The 19,952-nt window shown below is 45.5% G+C and overlaps 1 protein-coding gene across 1 annotated transcript in view; it reads right to left on the reverse strand.

Annotated features, from left to right (window-relative positions):
- stk26 (serine/threonine protein kinase 26) overlaps window positions 1-19,952 on the reverse strand; it is a 111,446-nt gene that overhangs the window by 26,244 nt on the left and 65,250 nt on the right. The window contains exon 3 of the mRNA XM_063060505.1: window positions 10,947-11,003. Coding sequence (XP_062916575.1) covers window positions 10,947-11,003 — 57 coding nt within the window. The remainder of the gene's footprint in view (window positions 1-10,946; window positions 11,004-19,952) is intronic.

The raw sequence follows: 19,952 nt of genomic DNA on the forward strand, positions 1-19,952 counted from the left end.
CAGAGTTGAACTGTACCATGCAGTCTGTTGCTAAGATGCAGCATATAGATACATGGTACAGAAACAGGCCCATCACATTCCTGCTGACCACTTACACCAGGCAGATTCAGAGCTGATCTAGATTGACTGGAACCTGTTAATAAGTGGAGACAAAGAGACTGACGATGCTGAAAACTGGCACACAAAAAAAAACTACTGGAAAAACCCAGTGGGTCATGTAGCATCTGTGGAAGGAAAGAGATGGTCATCTTTTGGGTTGAGATCCTGCAACATGACTTCACCAGCAGTGACTAATCCCAGTCTGTCTCAAAAAATATAGCAGCAGTCCAACCAACTCATTAAGTCTGTGCCAGATCTCAGAGTGAGGCTGCTCCCCCCCCGCCGCCCCCCCAGGATCGTCACCTCCTCCAAAATTCCACCACTTCCCTACACATCAGGGGCAATTTACAGCAGGTAATTAACCATCAATTGCATCCTCCTACTCAACAGCCCATCTGCACATATTCCCGATTCGCACCTACATTTACAGCAATCTACAGCAGCTAATTAACCAACTTGTACATCTCTGCTATGTGGGAGAAAAGTTCAAAGCAAATTTTATTATCTAAGTACACGTATATCACCATATACAACCCTGAGATTCATTTTCCTGTGGGCATACTCAGCAATTCTATAAAATAGTAACTATAACAGGATCAATGAAAGATTAACGAGAGTGCTGAAGACAATAAACTGCAAATGCAAATATCAATAAATAGCAGTAAATACTGAGAACATGAGTTAACAGGATAATGAATCCTTAAAGTAAGATAATTGGTTGTGGGAGCATCTCAATGGATGGGCAAGTGAGTGTGGTTATCCCCTTTTGTTCAAGAGCTTGATGGTTGAGGGTTAGTAACTGTTCTTGAACCTGGTGGTGCGAGTCCTGAGGCTCCTCTACCTTCTACCTGATGGCAGCAGTGAGAAAAGAGCATGGCTTGGGTGGTGAGAACCTCTGATGATGTTGCTCAGGGAAATCCCACACAATTCAAGAGAGAATATGTAAACCTCAAACAAACAGCACCCTAGATAGGGACTGAAGCCAAGTCTCTAGAGCAGGTAAGCTCCAGATCCAGCCACACTGTTGCACTTGGGGGTCAGAATGCTGCCCCGTGGTTCAACCAGGGACTTCCTACCCACGACAGAACGGGTGAAGAAACCACTACTGAAGTGATGGGCTACAGGGCCTGTTTAACGCTACACAGTCCTCTGACACTGGGAGGAGTGCTGAGCACCAGGAGATGAGAGGGAGGTTTCCATGGATGGAAGGACAGCATCTCCCGTGCAGGGAGGAAGAAAACTCTGAGAAGAATTTGATTGCGACCGCTGGTGAAGCAGGACAGCGTTCACTGAAGGGACAGAAGTGCTAATTGCTATGGTTAGAAACATTAATGGCCCCATTATTGCTGAGGTCTTGCTGTTTCTTGGTCCTGCAGCCAAAGCCTTGCAGTGGTGTGGATTGTAAACAGCTGTGAAAAGACAGGTGATGCAGATGTCAGTGGCAGCTTCTTGTGGAAGTTATGCAGTAATACATTAAGAATGGGGACTTAGAAACTGTCAAATGACAACACTGCACTTGAGCATCAATTCTGGGAGTAATCTGTAGTCAGTTTGCAAACACTCCTGCCAATATTTTCAGATTATTAGTATGTGTCCTTTCCTTGCCTCTAACTTCATTCAACCCCACAACTACCCGGCCCCAACTCTGGAATGGTGAATCATCTTCATGTTATTCCTGGAGCCAATGTGACTGCAGACCTGAGCCTTGAGTGGTCTTCATCCCCAAAACCCTCTCTGATAACTCTATGTCCCCCCTCACACCCTGCCATTCCATCTCCTACTGCTCCTTTAATTTGCTTGTGAGGGTGGTGGGGTGGAGATACGTCTCTACCAAAGGAGGTGTAAGGCGCTCCTTCCTTCCACTAGCCTGCAGGTTACCCTTGGGCAAGGTGTAGCACCTGCTTAGCCCCCGATCAGGGTCACGTGAAGAGATGGCAGCAGCAGGCACATATCACATGTCCTGATTTTGTGACCACTGATGCCAGGCAGGCAATCTCTGAAGAGTATTGATAATGGCTGGAGTCATCTGTCTTGTAAAGACACTGCCCAGAAGGTGGCAACGGAAAACCACTTCTGTAGAAAAATTTGCCAAGAACAATCATGGTCAAAAGACCATCATCTCCCACACCATATGACACGGCACATAACAAACAGCTCTGCACGCAAACGTTCAGTCCATTTTTACAGAAGACTGTTAAGTTTATATTTGATTACGTTGCCAAGGTAAAGCCTCAGTGGTTTTAATGATGTTACCATATTCAGCTGTCAATGTTTTCCTTCCCACATTCTGAGTGTTTTGGTGTATCAAAAAGGAGGTCTTTACATTTTTGCTTTTTACAGAAGCCTTGTAACAAAAAGGGATGAGCAGCATTAGCCGGAGGTACAGTGTCCTAACAGCTACAGTAACTGGGTATGATGCTGTCCTCTCCCTGTGACCGGTGGGTTAACTGGGTGATGTACGTAGTGTGCAGGTGAGTGGTAACATCCAGAATGAGGGCCGAATAAAATGAGATTAATGTAGGATTAGTAACGTAAATGGACGGCTGACGCTTAAACTCAGTGGGCCAAACGGTCCCTTTTTGTGTTGTATGTCTCTACGACAAAATCATGGGCTCAGGGACAGGGCCTGGTCATCAGGTACAAAGAGAGTGCTACCCTTTATGCAGTAGCCAGTCACCACTGAATGAGGTGTTTGACTGAGGGGCCACGTGCCTGTTACCATGCCCAGTTTTGGAAACAAAAAGAAGCAGGCATTTATCTGGGAGAAATACACGAGACGCAGGATCTGCTACAATTATGTGATGTGGCCAAACAGGCTCCAGGGTCAGGACATCTGTCTCCTCTGTACTGACAGAAGTTCCTATAATAGACTCAGAGTTAAACATCACAGAAATGGGCCCTTCAGCCCAAGAGATGCTGACTGTTTTGTCCCACTTACCCATTTGCCTATATTAAGACTGCTATTATTCTATGCCTTGTCTGTTTAGTGTCTAACTGCCTCTTAACTGTATACAATTCTGTGCCTCCTGGCAGCAAGACCCAGATATTAACCAATTTCTGTCAAAAAAACAACTTGCCTCTCAAATCTCCTTTCAAACTGCTTCACTCACCTTAAAAGTATGCCCTCTTGCTTTTTGATACTGCCAACACAGAAAAGAAGATTTTTACTATCTAACCTATCTCTGCTGCTCATAATCTTACATACTTTCTATCGATTCATCCCTCGCCTTCTTCGATCCAGGGTAAACAACCTCCTGATAACAAACGCTCTCCAAACCAGTCACCATCCTGGTGAATTTCCACTGAACCCTCTTGTAAAACTATTGAGTGGCCAATATTCATCCCTCAGCCAGGATCACAGATAATCCAGTCCCTCTCATTCAGCAGTCTGTCACAGTGTGATAGCTCATTAATGATTTGGGACATCTGAAAAAATGATTTAAGTTTCAAATGCTAGTTCTAGTTTCAAACCCAATTCCCATAAACCTGTCAATGGACAGCCTGAGATCTGGAACAAGTGTGTGATGCAACGCTGGTCGGCTGACTACCAAAGGGAAAGGTTGTGAGCAGGTATGAAGATCAAGTGAAGTTTAATTTCCATCACACTGGGTAGAGTTAGGGCTGGAGCAGAGATTGGATTAGGAATAGACCACTTGGTCTCTCCAAGATGCCCCATCATGCAATATAATCTTGGCCAATTTACCCCAGACCTCATCTCGTCTTCTCTGCCTGATCCCCACTTTCACCCACTTTCCCTTTATATACCGTTCACAGATTCCGGAAAATCATCACTTCCTATGAGAAGGAATACCAACACACATCGGTTTTAAATAACTACAGGAATTCTGCAGATGCTGGAAATTCAAGCAATACACATCAAAGTTGCTGGTGAACGCAGCAGGCCAAGCAGCATCTGTAGGAAGAGGTGCAGTCGACGTTTCAGGCCGAGACCCTTCGTCAGGACTAACTGAAGGAAGAGTGAGGAAGAGATTTGAAAGTTGGAGGGGGAGGGGGAGATCCAAAATGTTAGGAGAAGACAGGAGGGGGAGGGATAGAGCCAAGAGCTGGACAAGTGATAGGCAAAAGGGGATACGAGAGGATCATGGGACAGGAGGTCCGGGAAGAAAGACAAGGGGGGGGGACCCAGAGGATGGGCAAGAGGTATATTCAGAGGGTCAGAGGGACAGAGGGAGAAAAAGGAGAGTGAGAGAAAGAATGTGTGCATAAAAATAAGTAACAGATGGGGTACGAGGGGGGAGGTGGGGCCTTAGCGGAAGTTAGAGAAGTCGATGTTCATGCCATCAGGTTGGAGGCTACCCAGACAGAATATAAGGTGTTGTTCCTCCAACCTGAGTGTGGCTTCATCTTTACAGTAGAGGAGGCCGTGGATAGACATGTCAGAATGGGAATAGGATGTGGAATTAAAATGTGTGGCCACTGGGAGATCCTGCTTTCTCTGGCGGACAGAGCGTCGATGTTCAGCAAAGCAGTCTCCCAGTCTGCGTCGGGTCTCGCCAATATATAAAAGGCCACATCGGGAGCACCGGACGCAGTATATCACCCCAGTCGACTCACAGGTGAAGTGTTGCCTCACCTGGAAGGACTGTTTGGGGCCCTGAATGGTGGTAAGGGAGGAAGTGTAAGGGCATGTGTAGTACTTGTTCCGCTTACACGGATAAGTGCCAGGAGGGAGATCAGTGGGGAGGGATGGGGGGGACGAATGGACAAGGGAGTTGTGTTGGGAGCGATCCTTGCGGAATGCAGAGAGAGGGGTGAAGGAAAGATGTGCTTAGTGGTGGGATCCCGTTGGAGGTGGCGGAAGTTACGGAGAATAATATGTTGGACCCGGAGGCTGGTGGGGCGGTAGGTGAGGACTAGGGGAACCCTATTCCTAGTGGGGTGGCGGGAGGATGGAGTGAGAGCAGATGTACGTGAAATGGGGGAGATGCGTTTAAGAGCAGAGTTGATAGTGGAGTAAGGGAAGCCCCTTTTTTTAAAAAAGGAAGACATCTCCCTCGTCCTAGAATGAAAAGCCTCGTCCTCTCAATTTGGACCTTCTGAGGATCCCAGGTTCTCACATTTTATTGACTCTGCCTCTCACCGCTTCTCCCGTCAAGCTCTGAAGGCGACTCTCTCCGCCATGAGGAGGTACTTGGTGTCCCTATCCCAGACCCTTCCACACCTTCGGGACACTTTCTTCACTGTCTGTAATGGTCCTACCCGTTATTTCATCCTCTGTCGGATTCACGCCTGCAATCGCCGTTTTTTTGACTTTGTCATGTTAGGCAAAGATCGCAAGATCCTACATCTATGGACTCCAGAGCCTGCCGGCCCTGACGCTAGCAGGCATGAACTTCAGATTGCGGCACCCTGTCATTGATGTCGCCAGCTCCAACACCTCAGGGCATATTCAAAACCCGGACTCCAGCAACGATCATGGACACCTTCACAGCGATTGCGCAACCACCAACTGCAACTCCAGCCTTGAACTCCAGGCCGGGTCTTTATGTGCTGCTGTTGTGACTCCCGTCTCCCCTTCCCCCACCACCACTCCGCAGCCCCGTCTTCCTCAGATCCCACCGTCCAACTCCTGGGCCCTCAGAGGCTCCATCTTCCTCTCACCCCAACCCTCCCCTCTCCATTGACACCCCCAGCCTCCCCGCTTCCCCCTCTGATCCCAGCTCTCATCCGTGCCGGGTCTTTACCATCCCCTCCGACCTTCAACTGTCGGAGGCAGAACGCTCTGTCCTTAGTAAGGGCCTCACGTTTGTCCCCCTTCGCCCACACTTCAGCGAGTTCCGTGTTCGCCATGATGCGGAACTTTTCTTCCGCCGTCTCCGTCTCCGAGCCTACTTCTTCGGCAAGGACTCTTCCACCCCCACCGATGACCCCTTCTCCCGTCTTCAACCCTCCTCTTCTTCATGGACACCCCGCTCTGGTCTTCTGCCTGCTCTGGATCTCTTTATTGCTAACTGCCGACAGGACATCAACCGTCTCCACTTCACCGCACCTTGTCCCCATTCCAACCTCACTCCTTCGGAACGCTCTGCTCTCCACTCCCTCCGCACGAATCCTAACCTTATTATTAAACCCGCCGATAAGGGGGGTGCTGTTGTAGTCTGGCGTACTGACCTCTACCTTGCCGAGGCACAGCGACAACTCGCGGATACCTCCTCTTATTTACCCCTCGATCGTGACCCCACTAAGGAGCACCAGGCCATTGTCTCCCACACCATCACTGACTTTATCCGCTCAGGGGATCTCCCATCCACTGCTACCAACCTTATAGTTCCCACACCCCGCACTTCCCGTTTCTACCTCCTACCCAAGATCCACAAACCTGCCTGTCCTGGCCGACCTATTGTCTCAGTTTGCTCCTGCCCCACTGAAATCCATTCTGCATACCTCGACACGGTTTTATACCCCCTTGTTCAATCCCTTCCGACTTATGTTCGTGACACTTCTCACGCTCTTAAACTTTTCGATGATTTTAAGTTCCCTGGCCCCCACCGCTTTATTTTCACCATGGATGTCCAGTCCTTATATACTTCCATCCCCCATCAGGAAGGTCTCAAAGCTCTACGCTTCTTTTTGGATTCCAGACCTAATCAGTTCCCCTCTACCACCACTCTGCTCTGTCTAGCGGAATTAGTCCTTACTCTTAATAATTTCTCCTTTGGCTCCTCCTACTTCCTCCAAACTAAAGGTGTAGCTATGGGCACCCGTATGGGTCCTAGCTATGCCTGCCTTTTTGTTGGGTTTGTGGAACAATCTATGCTCCGTGCCTATTCTGGTATCTGTCCCCCACTTTTCCTTCGCTACATCAACGACTGCATTGGCACTGCTTCCTGCACGCATGCAGAACTCGTTGACTTTATTAACTTTGCCTCCAACTTTCACCCTGCCCTCAAGTTTACCTGGTCCATTTCCGACACCTCCCTCCCCTTTCTAGATCTTTCTGTCTCTGTCTCTGGAGACAGCTTATCCACTGATGTCTACTATAAGCCTACTGACTAGAACAGCTATCTGGACTATTCCTCTTCTCACCCTGTCTCTTGCAAAAACGCCATCCCCTTCTCGCAATTCCTCCGTCTCCGCCGCATCTGCTCTCAGGATGAGGCTTTTCATTCTAGGACGAAGGAGATGTCTTCCTTTTTTAAAGAAAGGGACTTCCCTTCCTCCACTATCAACTCTGCTCTTAAACGCATCTCCCCCATTTCACGTACATCTGCTCACTCCATCCTCCCGCCACCCCACTAGGAATAAGGTTCCCCTGGTCCTCACCTACCACCCCACCAGCCTCCGGGTCCAACATATTATTCTCCGTAACTTCCGCCACCTCCAACGGGATCCCACCACTAAGCACATCTTTCCCTCCCCCCTCTCTCTGCATTCCGCAGGGATCGCTCCCTACACAACTCCCTTGTCCATTCGTCCCCCCCATCCCTCCCCACTGATCTCCCTCCTGGCACTTATCCGTGTAAGCGGAACAAGTGCTACACGTGCCCTTACACTTCCTCCCTTACCACCATTCAGGGCCCCAAACGGTCCTTCCAGGTGAGGCAACACTTCACCTGTGAGTCGACTGGGGTGATACACTGCGTCCGGTGCTCCCGATGTGGCCTTTTATATATTGGCGAGACCCGACGCAGACTGGGAGACCGCTTTGCTGAACATCTACGCTCTGTCCGCCAGAGAAAGCAGGATCTCCCAGTGGCCACACATTTTAATTCCACATCCCATTCCCATTCTGACATGTCTATCCACGGCCTCCTCTACTGTAAAGATGAAGCCACACTCAGGTTGGAGGAACAACACCTTATATTCCGTCTGGGTAGCCTCCAACCTGATGGCATGAACATCGACTTCTCTAACTTCCGCTAAGGCCCCACCTCCCCCCTCGTACCCCATCTGTTACTTATTTTTATGCACACATTCTTTCTCTCACTCTCCTTTTTCTCCCTCTGAATATACCCCTTGCCCATCCTCTGGGTCCCCCCCCCTTGTCTTTCTTCCCGGACCTCCTGTCCCATGATCCTCTCGTATCCCCTTTTGCCTATCACCTGTCCAGCTCTCGGCTCTATCCCACCCCCTCCTGTCTTCTCCTATCATTTTGGATCTCCCCCTCCAACTTTCAAATCCCTTCCTCACTCTTCCTTCAGTTAGTCCTGACGAAGGGTCTCGGCCTGAAACGTCGACTGCACCTCTTCCTACAGATGCTGCTTGGCCTGCTGCGTTCACCAGCAACTTTGATGTGTGTTGGTTTTAAATAACTCTCCACTTTTCTGGATGAGAACAGCTCCAGCTACACTCAAGAAGCTGGACACCATATAAGAAATAGCAGACTATTTGACTTGTATGCCATCCACAACCATTTGCTCACTCCACCACTGACACAAAACAGCAGCAGTTTGTACCATCTGCAGGGAGCACTACAGCTCCTCACTAAATCTCCTTAGACAGGACCTTCCAAGCTAACAACCTCTACCAGCAGAAAGGACAAGGACAACAAAAGCACGGAGCCGCCACCCACTGGAAGTCTCTGCCCATCCTGACTTCAGAAATATGTCACTGCTCCTTTGTTGTTGTTGGGTCAAAATCCCAGTATTTCCTCCCTTACAACATTGTGGGTACGAGGACTTTAGCATTTCAAAGAGGCAGCTCACCATCACCTCTACTAAGGAAACTAGGGATGAGCAATTACATGCTAGCTCCATCTGTAAAACCTACATTCCTTCAAAGAATATATGAAAAAAGAACCACCCTTGTAACTATGTCCCCTCATTTGAGGCTCTCTCGCTAGTGGAAGCATCAACCTTGTCAATAAGATCACTCATTTGTCTAAATTATAAAGGATAGAGATCTTTTTTTTAAAAGCTGTTCCTGATAGGACAATGCTCTTACCCTGGGAATTATCCAAATGAATCTCTTCTGAATTGTCTCCAATGCCAGTATTTCCTTACTTCAATAAGGGGACCAAAATGCATTCTGTGCACCAATTGCAGATATAACAATACTTTTCTATTTCCAATAACCAGTGCTCTCTCAGTAAAGGACTGCATGCCGTGTTGCTTCCTAGCTATGTGCTGCACTACTTGCTGACTGTGTTCTCTGCACTAAAACTAGATCCCTGTCTACTCCACTCCTTTCCACTTGCTGTGCCATTTGATCCATCCTGGCACACTGCACAACTTCAGCCATTTCCTGTATTGGAATGGATGTTGTCAAATCTTTCATGTACATAACATACAAAAAAATTGCTACTCTCCAATAAATGACAAAGAATAGGCAAAGCATTGGTCTTGTCTTATCCAAGGAAAGGCATCGCTGGTTTGTAGTTATCTCTCTGGAAACAAGGCCCACATTCCAGTGCAACACAAGAAAGTGCCAAGGGGCCAGAGGCAACCCCTTTGGATAAGATGCTCAGCTGAGACTCCCTCTAGTGGTCTGGAAGATTTCAAGGCACTCGGACCAGAAAATAGGAGCAGACCTACGCTGGTTAGTCCATCTAGTCTGCTCTGCTATTTCATCATGGCGGATCCATTTCCTTCTCAGCCCTAGTCTCCAGCCCTCTCCCCGTAACCCTTCACGCCCTGACTGATCAAGAATCTATCAACCTCTGCTTTAAGTATACTCAGTGATGATGGGTTCCACAGCTGCCTGTCGCAACGAATTCCACAAATCCAACACTCTCTTGCCAAAGAAATTCTACCTCATCTCCATTCTAAATGGATGTCCCTCTATTCTGAGGCAGTGCACACCGGTCCTAGACTCGCCCACAATGGGAACCATCCTCTCCACATCCACTATTGAGGCTCTTCAACATTCAATAGGTTTCAATGAGATCCACCCCCCCCACCGCATTCTACTGGAAGAAAAGAAGAATTTGCCATGGTCTGTTGGCCAACATTCTGTCCTCAGCCAACACCACCAAAAGGAGTTTGTCTGGATCTTGCTATGGATGACCTGTCTATGGGTTTAATTTCTAAAAATGCATCGCAAGCTCATTGGGTCAAGAAAGTTCTCTCTTCGGGGTAATCAGCTTGCAGTGATGATGGCAAGTGCTAATGCTGTGTGCAAGACGCAAAGCAAATACTCCACATTGTCATGTGAAAAATGGGAGAACAGAATAACATGGATAAACAATTGAGCAGAACTGGTTTTGGGGAGTCAGGTCTGCCGTTTTGCTTCTCAATGCAAACTGTTCTCCATTAGAGAATAACTACAACTATTGCTGAACTCCCCAGTGTCCACTGTGACCAAACAAAGGCAAATCCCACAGGGTTTAGTTGCTGGATTTAACAGCACTGTAGTTCCATCAAAGACTCCTTACCCGACATGCCTGCATGCCGTCTAGGGGCAAAAAAAAAAATTGTCTAGACGCTGCCTTTCAGTTTAATCTGTCTGGTTTTCCAATAAAAAAAACATTGCTGAGATGTATTTTGGCCGCACCGTGAGCTTACACAATCAAACAATGTAATAGATAGACCAGTTTCCTGAGCGCAGAGGATCTTGGTTACTGCAACCACCATCATCAAATAATGACTTGGTGATCAATGGTGGCAAGTTGGAGTTTTGAGGGCGTGAAAGCACCCAGTACAGGATACAATCAGTACTCAACAGTTACAAGGGAGTATTTTTACTTGGATATCTCAGAATTCCAGACACCAACATTCATAATTGTAAGGATAACCAATGTTCAATATTCCCTGATTTCTCATTCCCCAGATTTTGTTTTTGGGAATTACAGAGAGGTAATGAAACAGAAAACAAGATCGCAAGTTCAAGCTGCTCCCTCTGAAACTGCAGCAACTAGGCAGAGGCTAATAAAGAGATTTCACACTTACAAGATCCAAGGCTGAACCGCCTCCCAAATATTCCATTATGATCCATAACTTTGTCCCCTGTGAAGGAAGAAACAAATTTCATTAGTTAGCGTAATCAGTGAATGAGAATCAAAATATGTTACATCAGAGCATTCTCCCTACCTGCGGAGTCAGGGATATTGGGAAAGGGACCATTTGCCCAAGTCCATTGCCCGTGATCTGATTCCTCATTGAGAGGATTGGACTGGGGGGCAGGGAGAACGCTTCCTGCAGATGTGAATCGAGTGAAAATAAGGGCTTGGTCACTAAGGGAAGACTCTCCCATAGATAGAGCAGAGTGATCAGAGCCACTGCCTCACAGCTTCAGTGATCTGGGTTCAATTCTGACTGCAGGCTCCTGAACCAGAGTGGATAACTTCACTCACCTCAACTCTGACCTGATCCCACAACCTATGAACTCATTTTCAAGGACTCAACAACTCAAGTTCTCCGTATTATTTATTTATTTTTATTATTTGCAGTCGGTCCTCTTTTGCACATTGCTTGTTTGTCAGTCTTTGCGTGTAATTTTTTCATTGATCTTATTGTATTTCTTTGTTTTATTGTGAATGCCTGCAAGGAAATGAATCTCAAGGTTATAAAATGGTGATATATGCAAACTTCGATAATAAATTTACTTTGAAATTTGAGGTGATCTCTGTACGGAGTTCGCAATTTCTTCCTTTGATTGCATGGATTTCCTCTCACATCTCATTGCTGCCACCCTATCTTCTCGGATCCTTCTCGTTTATCCAAAAGGGCGGATGGGAACATAGTTTCACACCTCACTGCAAAAATGGTGTCACTTGGCACTGTTCAGGCACGAGGTGTGTGTTGCTGTGTTTAGCTTTTGAAAGTGGAGATTCACAAGGACTGCAGATACTGGAATGTGCAGCAACAATCTGCTAGGGGAATTTGGCAGGTTGACCAGCATCTATCTGTTGGGGGGGGGAGGGGGGAGCAGGAATCAAGTCCTGATACAAGGTTTTGACCCAAAACATTAGCATTCCTTTCCACCCCTCTCCCCCCATGGATGTTGCTCAACTTGCTGAGTTGCCCCAGCAGTTCATTTCTTGTGTCAGTTGTTGAAATCTGGTCACAGCAAGTGGGCCAAACACTGTGCCATTCCTGGTGCTGATGGAGATGGTGTGGCACCTTTCCTTGAATTAACTCATGAATTAACTCAGAATCATTCTTGTTTATGAAGTACCTGTGGCCCCCAGACCCCCATGCACACGGGAGGGGAGTTAACATTGCCCTGTAGTACCAAGTGATACTGTATGGTCCAAGTGACGTCACTTCTCAGGGAGACACAAAAGATGCCATTGGACTACTGACGAATGATTTGGGAACAATGCAGGTGCCACACTTTCTGTCCTGTCTATTTTTATCTTAGCAAGGAAATGGGCCGAGCCCATTGAGTCTGAACTGACCATCAAGCAGTCAGCTACAATAATCCCATTTGATTCTCCACACATTCCCATAACTTCCCTCAGACCCTACCTATCACCCACACACACCACGGCCGATGAACCTCCAGAGGAATCCCAGTCACTGGGAGATGCAGACTCCACACATGACATTGAGATGAGGCCAGTCTCCAGCTGTAATGTAGTGGCTCCACCAGCTGTGCCATTCTGCCCCATATGCAGGGAGCCTCTCACAGAATTGGGAGACAGCGATCCCTGGTTCCAGTCTACCAGACCCAAGCAAAGATCTCCCTGTATCCATCATCTCAATGAATTACCAAGAGGATGTTAAAGGGGGAAAGGGATGAATGAGGAGGGAGTGATGAGGGAAGAGAGATGGGGGTTGAGGGGGGAACGAGGGAGGAGAAGAGTGGGCGAGGAACAGAATTGTGTCTCAGGAAGAGTTTGAGACAGACACAAATGAAGAAACAGAAAAAGAATAACAAAGTCAGACACAGGTATTGTAACAAATTGTGTTCTGTATTTGTATGTCCCAGTACCGTGGTTCAGGAGTGGTTAACAGTCCGCTCTCAATCTCTGTCAGTAAGTCCCACTCTCCCACCCCCACTCCCCCAAATGACAGCTCAGGGACTGGAATCTACAGGCCCTATCAAAATATGAACCTAGGACTGGCATCTCCCTTTGTTAATAAAAGGTTCAGAAGAACAACATTCCTCAGCCAATTCAATTCACACAAGGTTGACACCAAAATAAATTCAATCCTGGTCTTGGATGTCTATTACTCTGGAAATGTCATTGGATGTCATTCCAGCCTGGTCCTGGATGTCTCGTATTCTGGAAATGTCATTGAACGCCAACAGCATAAAACAGGGATTTGAAGCAGTGACTCCAAATAAGACTAGACATTCTGTCACAGAAATCCAGGTGTGACTGTTGGCAGCCTCTCTTCTCATCATGTGCCCAATCCATCTCTAACACTTCCTCATGATGATTCTAACCATGTTCTCCTGATGCCGAAAGATTACGGCATGGTTGCAGATCTGTCTTGACCAGAAAATATGGAGAATCTACTGGATGCTCGTGGTGTGGAATAACGACAGCCTGATAAGGTCAATCTGTCATGCACCAGCATTTCCCAAGGGCTAACCATTCACACAGAGTGCTATGAGATGGAAGATAGCAATCTGGCTCCATGCACCAGTTTACAAACAACTCAATCTGTCCACATCCTTACCCATTTCTCATTGCCCTGCCATACAGCTGTACAGTCAAACATCACAGACAAGGGCACTTTGACCCATAATCTTTCGGACCTTCATATAAATCTAATTTTCTCACATTAGGACCATAAAGGGCCTGTCTAAATGCCTCTCTTAAATACAATGATTGTATCCGATTCCATTGGCAGTGTGCTTCAGTTACCAACATCCATAAAAAAAATTTACTCCCTCAGATTCCTTTTAAACTCCTACCTATCACCTTAAACATACACACTGTTATTTTGTTTTAAATATACAGCACAGTGCAAAGCTCTTAGGCACATTTAAGAAAAAATCCTGCAAAGATGCCTTCAAAAATAATGAAAGGAAAAGTTTCTAAGTAGCACAAAAACTATTATAAAGAGCAGTAAACAGTAAAAAAACTAAATCAAATCAATATTTGGTGTGACCACCCTTTCCCTTTAAAACTGCATTAATTCTCTTAGGTACTCTGTCCTGAAGTTTTATCATAATAAATAAATAAATCAGTTGTTAGGTTGTTCCAAGCATCTTGGAGAACTTGCCACAGTTCTTCTGCAGACGTTCACTGTCTTACTTGCTTCTAGCTTTCCAGGTAATTTCAGACATCTTCAATGATTTCAGATCAGGGTTCTATGGAGGCCATACCATCCTCTGCAGAACTCCTTGTTCTTTTTTTCCCCCTGAAGATTGTTCTTTATGACCTTGGATGTGTGTTTGGGGTCATGGTCCTGCTGTAGATGAAATTGGGACCAATGAGGTACCTCCCTGATGGTATTGTGTGATGGATGAGAATCTGCTTGTACTTCTCAGCATTGATGCTCCCATTAATTCTGACCAGATCACCAACTGTATTTGCAGATATGCAGCCCCAAACCTGCAGGGAACCTTTGCTGTGCTTCACTGTTGGCTGCAGACTCATCCACATAGCACTCTCCAGTTCTTCTACAGACAAACTACCTCCTGTTTCAGTCAAAAATTTCAAATTTTGACTTGTCAGTCCAGAGCACTTGCTGCCATTTGTTCATTGCCCCAATCCTTGTGTTTTTGTGCATAGGTGAGTCTCTTGGCTTTGCTTCCACTTGAAAGAACGGCTTTTTGGCAGCAACTCTTCCGTGAAGACCACTTCTGACAAGGCTTCTCTGGACTATAGAGGGGTGGACTTGGGTTCCCAGTGGTCCGTGAGAGTTCAGAACTGGAAGCAGTGAAATTCTTCCAACTTAGAAGGGACATCAGTTTGATGTACGTCTCATCTGCTGCACAAATTTATATTAATGCCTAAGACTTTTGCACAGTACTGCACACCTACTACGGGGAAAAAGGATTGACTGTCAGCCCTATCTATAATCTATGAGATTATTCTTCAGCCTTTTCAGTCCCAGGAAAATGAGCCCAGCATATTCAAACTCTTCCCCTTAACTAAAGTCCTCCGATCCAGGTAAAATCCTAGTGAATCTGTCAATTATGTTTCATATTGTTAGACTCATCATTAAAACTATTTCCTTCACCTTTCTTTAGGCAGGGCTTTCCAGATAGCCTTTCCCATGTACCATAATAAAGCCACAAGCCTCATAACGTCTTTGCCAATCACTCTACATAGAAGTAAACTAGAGCACGTAGAGGAAACGCACAAGATAACAGGGAGAATGTGAAAACTCCACGCTAAAAGAGCCGAAGGTCAGTGTTGAAGCATCATCAGTGGAGCTGTACCACTACAGTGTCCCCAGTGTGAGCATGAATGTTCACCTTTCCCCAGGAACTCACTACTGACCATTAACCTTCATTAAAGAACAAATCATCACTTACAGGTAAAGGTTGCTGGCAAGGTCAAATTTCGAGGTGTTGCTGATGAGATGTCACACTGAAGTCCAGCTGACCTGCGGCATGCAGTGTGGAGATGTATCCCAGAGAGGGGGCTTGGCGTCAGCCGGACAGAAACATGGATCTCCCTGCACTCTCCTGATCACACACCAGCTTAAGATTCCTGGGAACTGATGAGAGGGTGTGCCTGGATGCCATGTTGCAGCTGTACAAGACATCTGCTTGGTGAGACCACACCTGGAATACCTGTACAGTTCCACTCAGCATGCCACAGGAAGAATGACATTAAGCCAGAGAAGGTGCAGGTGCAGGAAAAATGCACAGTGACGCTGCCTAGACTGGCGGGCTTGGGTTGTGAGCAGAAATCGGACAGCTGGGACTTTTTTCCCCGGAGTGGAAATAGCTGTGAGATGACCTTATACAGATTTATAATAATCATGAGGGGCATAGACAGCGTAGGTGGGCATAGACAGGGTAGGTGGCCACAGTGCTTTTTTCAGGGCATGGGAGTCTAAAACTGGAGGACACAGGTTTAAGGTGTAAGGGGACCTGAGAGGAAAAAAAAACATGGGTGGAGGATGTGTGGAACTTGCTGCCAGAGAAAATGATAGAGGTGGGTATAATATCAATGTTTAAAAGACATATGGACTGGCACATGGATAGGAAAGGTTCAGAAGGTTAAGGGCCAATGCAAGCTAATGGGACAAGCTCAGGAAGATACTTTGTTCGACAAGGACAAACTGAGCTGAACAGCCTGTTTCTGCGCTGTAAGACTCCATGATGTTTGCTTTGCAGCACATTCACAAATAACAGCACAGCAAAGAGCTCATATACATTGCCCCATTCAAGGGCAAACTGAAGAAATTCCATCCACTTCCTCTGAATCATTGCTTCACCTCAACAGAAAAAAGGAACAGGGCCCAAATCATGACACAAGCAGAAAAATTGAGCAAGTTTGATGCTGCAAATTACACAATGATTCAAATTTTGCTGGACCGAGGAAAGATCAGCAGGTCATTCTGAGCTCTTCAATCAGCCTATCTAATTGACCCAACTTTCTCATTCATTCCTGAAAACCCTGCAAATCTTTTCCAAAATGTTTACAATTCTCTTTTGAAAGTAACTATTAAATCTGCTTTTGTAATACAACATATTTCACATCATAGCTATGTTAAACATGTTTATCATTCTTTCCCCCACAACTTTGCCCTAACACTGCAAACCTGACTCACATGAGAACCTAAATAGAAGCACGGTTTGAGAATACTGGATCTGATATTAGGGTCTGAGACAGGGTAGGTGACAGAAGTGTGTGTAAGGGAACACTTTGGATCTCGCGATCATAATTCCATTAATTTCACGATAATTATGGAGAAAGATAGGACTGGTGCTCAGATTGAAATAACAAACTGGAGAAAGGCCAATTTTGATGGTATCAGAAAAGATCTGGCAAGTGTGGATTGGGACAGGTTTATTGGCGAAGCAGTGCATGTTAAGTGTGTGGCCCTAGTTAAGAAGAAGGTATAGTCAGCAAGGAACAAAGGAGGTATTTGAGGAATATAAGAAATGCAAGAAAACATTAAGGAAAACAGGAGGGTTAAAAGAAAGCATGAGGTTGCTCTAGAAGATCTTGTGAATGAGAATCCCGAGGGCTTCTACAGATACATTACAAAACTGGTCCTCTTGAAGATCAGCATGGTCATCTATGTATGGAGACGAAAGAGATAATGGAGATCTTAATTTTTTTTTGCATCTGTATTTACTCTAGAGATGGATACAGAGAGTATAGATGTGAGGCAAAACAGCGAGGTCATGGACTGTATACAGATTAGAGGAGGTGCTTGCTGCCCTGGCGCAAATTAAGGTGTAGAAATCCCCAAGCCAGACAAGATGTTCCCTTGGACCTTGTGGGATTCTTGTGCAAAATTGCAGGGGCCCTAGCAGAAATATTTAAGATGTTCTTAGTCACAGGTGAGATGCTGGAGGACTGAGAATAGGTAATGTTTTTCAGTTATTTAAGAAAGGCTCTAAGAATAAACCAGGAATTTATACACCAATAAGCCTGACATTGGTAGTGGGTAAGTTATTGGAAAGTATTCTAAGGGATTTGATATACAAGTATTTGGATAGAGAGAAACTATTCCTAATCAGTCAACATGGCTTTGTGCATAGTAGGTTGTGTCTAGAGATATCTGTGGTGGTTACCAGGAAAATTGATGAAGGAAAGACAGTGGATATAGTCTACATAGACTTCAGCAAGGCTTTTGACAAGGAGCTGCGTGGATGTTAGTCGGGAAGGTTCAGTCACTTGGCATTCAGGATAAGGTAGATTCGACATTGGCTTACGAGAAAAGCCAAGAGTGATAGTAGATGGTTGCCTCTCAGGATGGAAGGCTGTGACTAGCTGGGTCTGTAGCTGTTTGTCATCTACATTAACAATCTAGATGATAATGTTGTAAACTGGATCAGCAAATTTTTCGATGACACCAAGATTAGGGGCAAATTGGACAGCAAGGAAGGCTATGAAGGCTTGTAGTGAGATCTGGTTCAGTTGGAAAACTGGGCTAAAAAAAAAAAAAAAAAAAATGGCAGATGGAATTTAATCCAGATCAGTGTGAGCTACTGCATTTGGGAGGACAAATCAAAGTAGGAATTACACAGTCAATGGTAGATCAGAGTGATCTGGGAATATATATCATAATTCCTTGATAGTGGTGGTAACACACAGATAGGGTTGTAAAGAGAGATCTTGGCATATTGGCCTTCATTAATCAAAATACTGAGCACAGGTATTGGGCTGTTATGTTGAAACTATATAACTCATTGCTGAGGCCTAATTTGGTATACAATTCTGGCCATTTACCTACAGGAAAGATAACAATGAGATTAAAAAAATACAGAGAAAAATTACAACAATGTTGTCAGGATTTGAGGACCTGAGTTAGGTTGAATAGATTTTGGACGTTATTCCCTGGATTATAGGAGAATGAGGGGAGATTTGATAAAGGTATATAACATTTTGAGGTATAGATAGGATAAATGCAAGCAGGCTTTTTCCACTGAGGTTGGGTGAGACTAGAACTAGAGTCCATGGGTTAAGGGTGAAAGATGAAATGTTTATGGGGAACAGGAGGGAGAACATCTTTACTGAGAGAGTGTAGAATGAGCTGCCAGAAGCAGTGGTGGATTTGGGCTCGATTTCATGTTTGGATAAGTACATGGATGAGAAGGGTATGGAGGGCTATGGTTCATGGGTCAGCGGGACTAGACAGAATAATGGTTTGGCATAGACTAGATTAGCCAAGAGGGCCAGTTACTGTGCTGTAAGGCTCTGACTCTAAGCAGGAGTCAGATATTCATCGCCTTGAATTTGTTCTGCTATTCATTGATCCTAGTGGATCTGATCTTTGCCCCACATTATTGCTCATAACATTGATTCCCTTATAACCTATGAATTCACCTTAACATTTAATGCCACTGATTTCACCAACCAGTGGAGACAATTTGTCCTGATTTGCTACACTTGAACCCTTCATTGCTTTGATCAGTTGGATGGAATTTCATGTAAACTTATCTGTCCTCACAGGAAAAAAGTAATGAACAATGTTGGTGAAATTCAGGCATGCCACATGGCATGATCTAATTCTGAACTAAATCTAGTTCTGCAGAGACTCAAAGGGCAGGAGATGGAATTTAATATTCCTCAACACAAAGTGTTCAGAGCAGATAAAGGTGGAGATTAAAAGTGGGCCGGCAGTATGAACTGGTGATGGAGAGGGAGCACATGGTTAATTCTACGCACAAACAGGCCCTCTGGCCCATTGTATCCATGCCAACCATTGAACCTACATCTATAGTAATCCCATTGAAGATTCATGGGCAGAACACATTTTGTTTAAAGTTCACCAAGAAGGAAGCTGATATGCTTTGGGATGCCCTATAGATTACTGAAAAGTGACACAAAGCTGCAGAAAACTTAAAGAGTTGTATATGAACTCTTGTGATATTAGGAGGCATTGAATCCTTCAGTGTTGATTGGGGTAATATTAGGACAAAGAAGGGATAATTTCTAAAAGAGAACCTCTATAATATGCATGTTTTCAGCACAATGGTGATGCAGGCCACTGATGGATTCTGTTCAGCTCCAGTGACCAAGGTTCGGGCCTGGACTTTGAGTGCACCAAGCTTTGGTTGGTAAGCAGCAAGGATCATTGAATCATCAGATAAAGAAACACCACAGAGCTAACTTCCAAGGGACAAGAGGAGATCTGGTGCCCAAGGGAGGTAGATACAACAGAACAATAGGTAACACACAAAGAGATACTTTAGATACGGATTTGGCACAATCCCACAAGGGGGAAGAAAGGACAGAACACCTCAGGTCAAGTCTGTGGTGAAGTTGATTGAGAAAGTGATAAAACAAAAATAAAATGTGCATCTGATGATGATCACAAGGAGGATTCTAGGAAAAATAAGTGAGACAAATATCTTGAGCTGAA

The sequence above is a fragment of the Mobula hypostoma genome, chromosome 10 (genome assembly GCF_963921235.1).
Source record: "Mobula hypostoma chromosome 10, sMobHyp1.1, whole genome shotgun sequence".
Classification (NCBI taxonomy): domain Eukaryota; kingdom Metazoa; phylum Chordata; class Chondrichthyes; order Myliobatiformes; family Myliobatidae; genus Mobula; species Mobula hypostoma.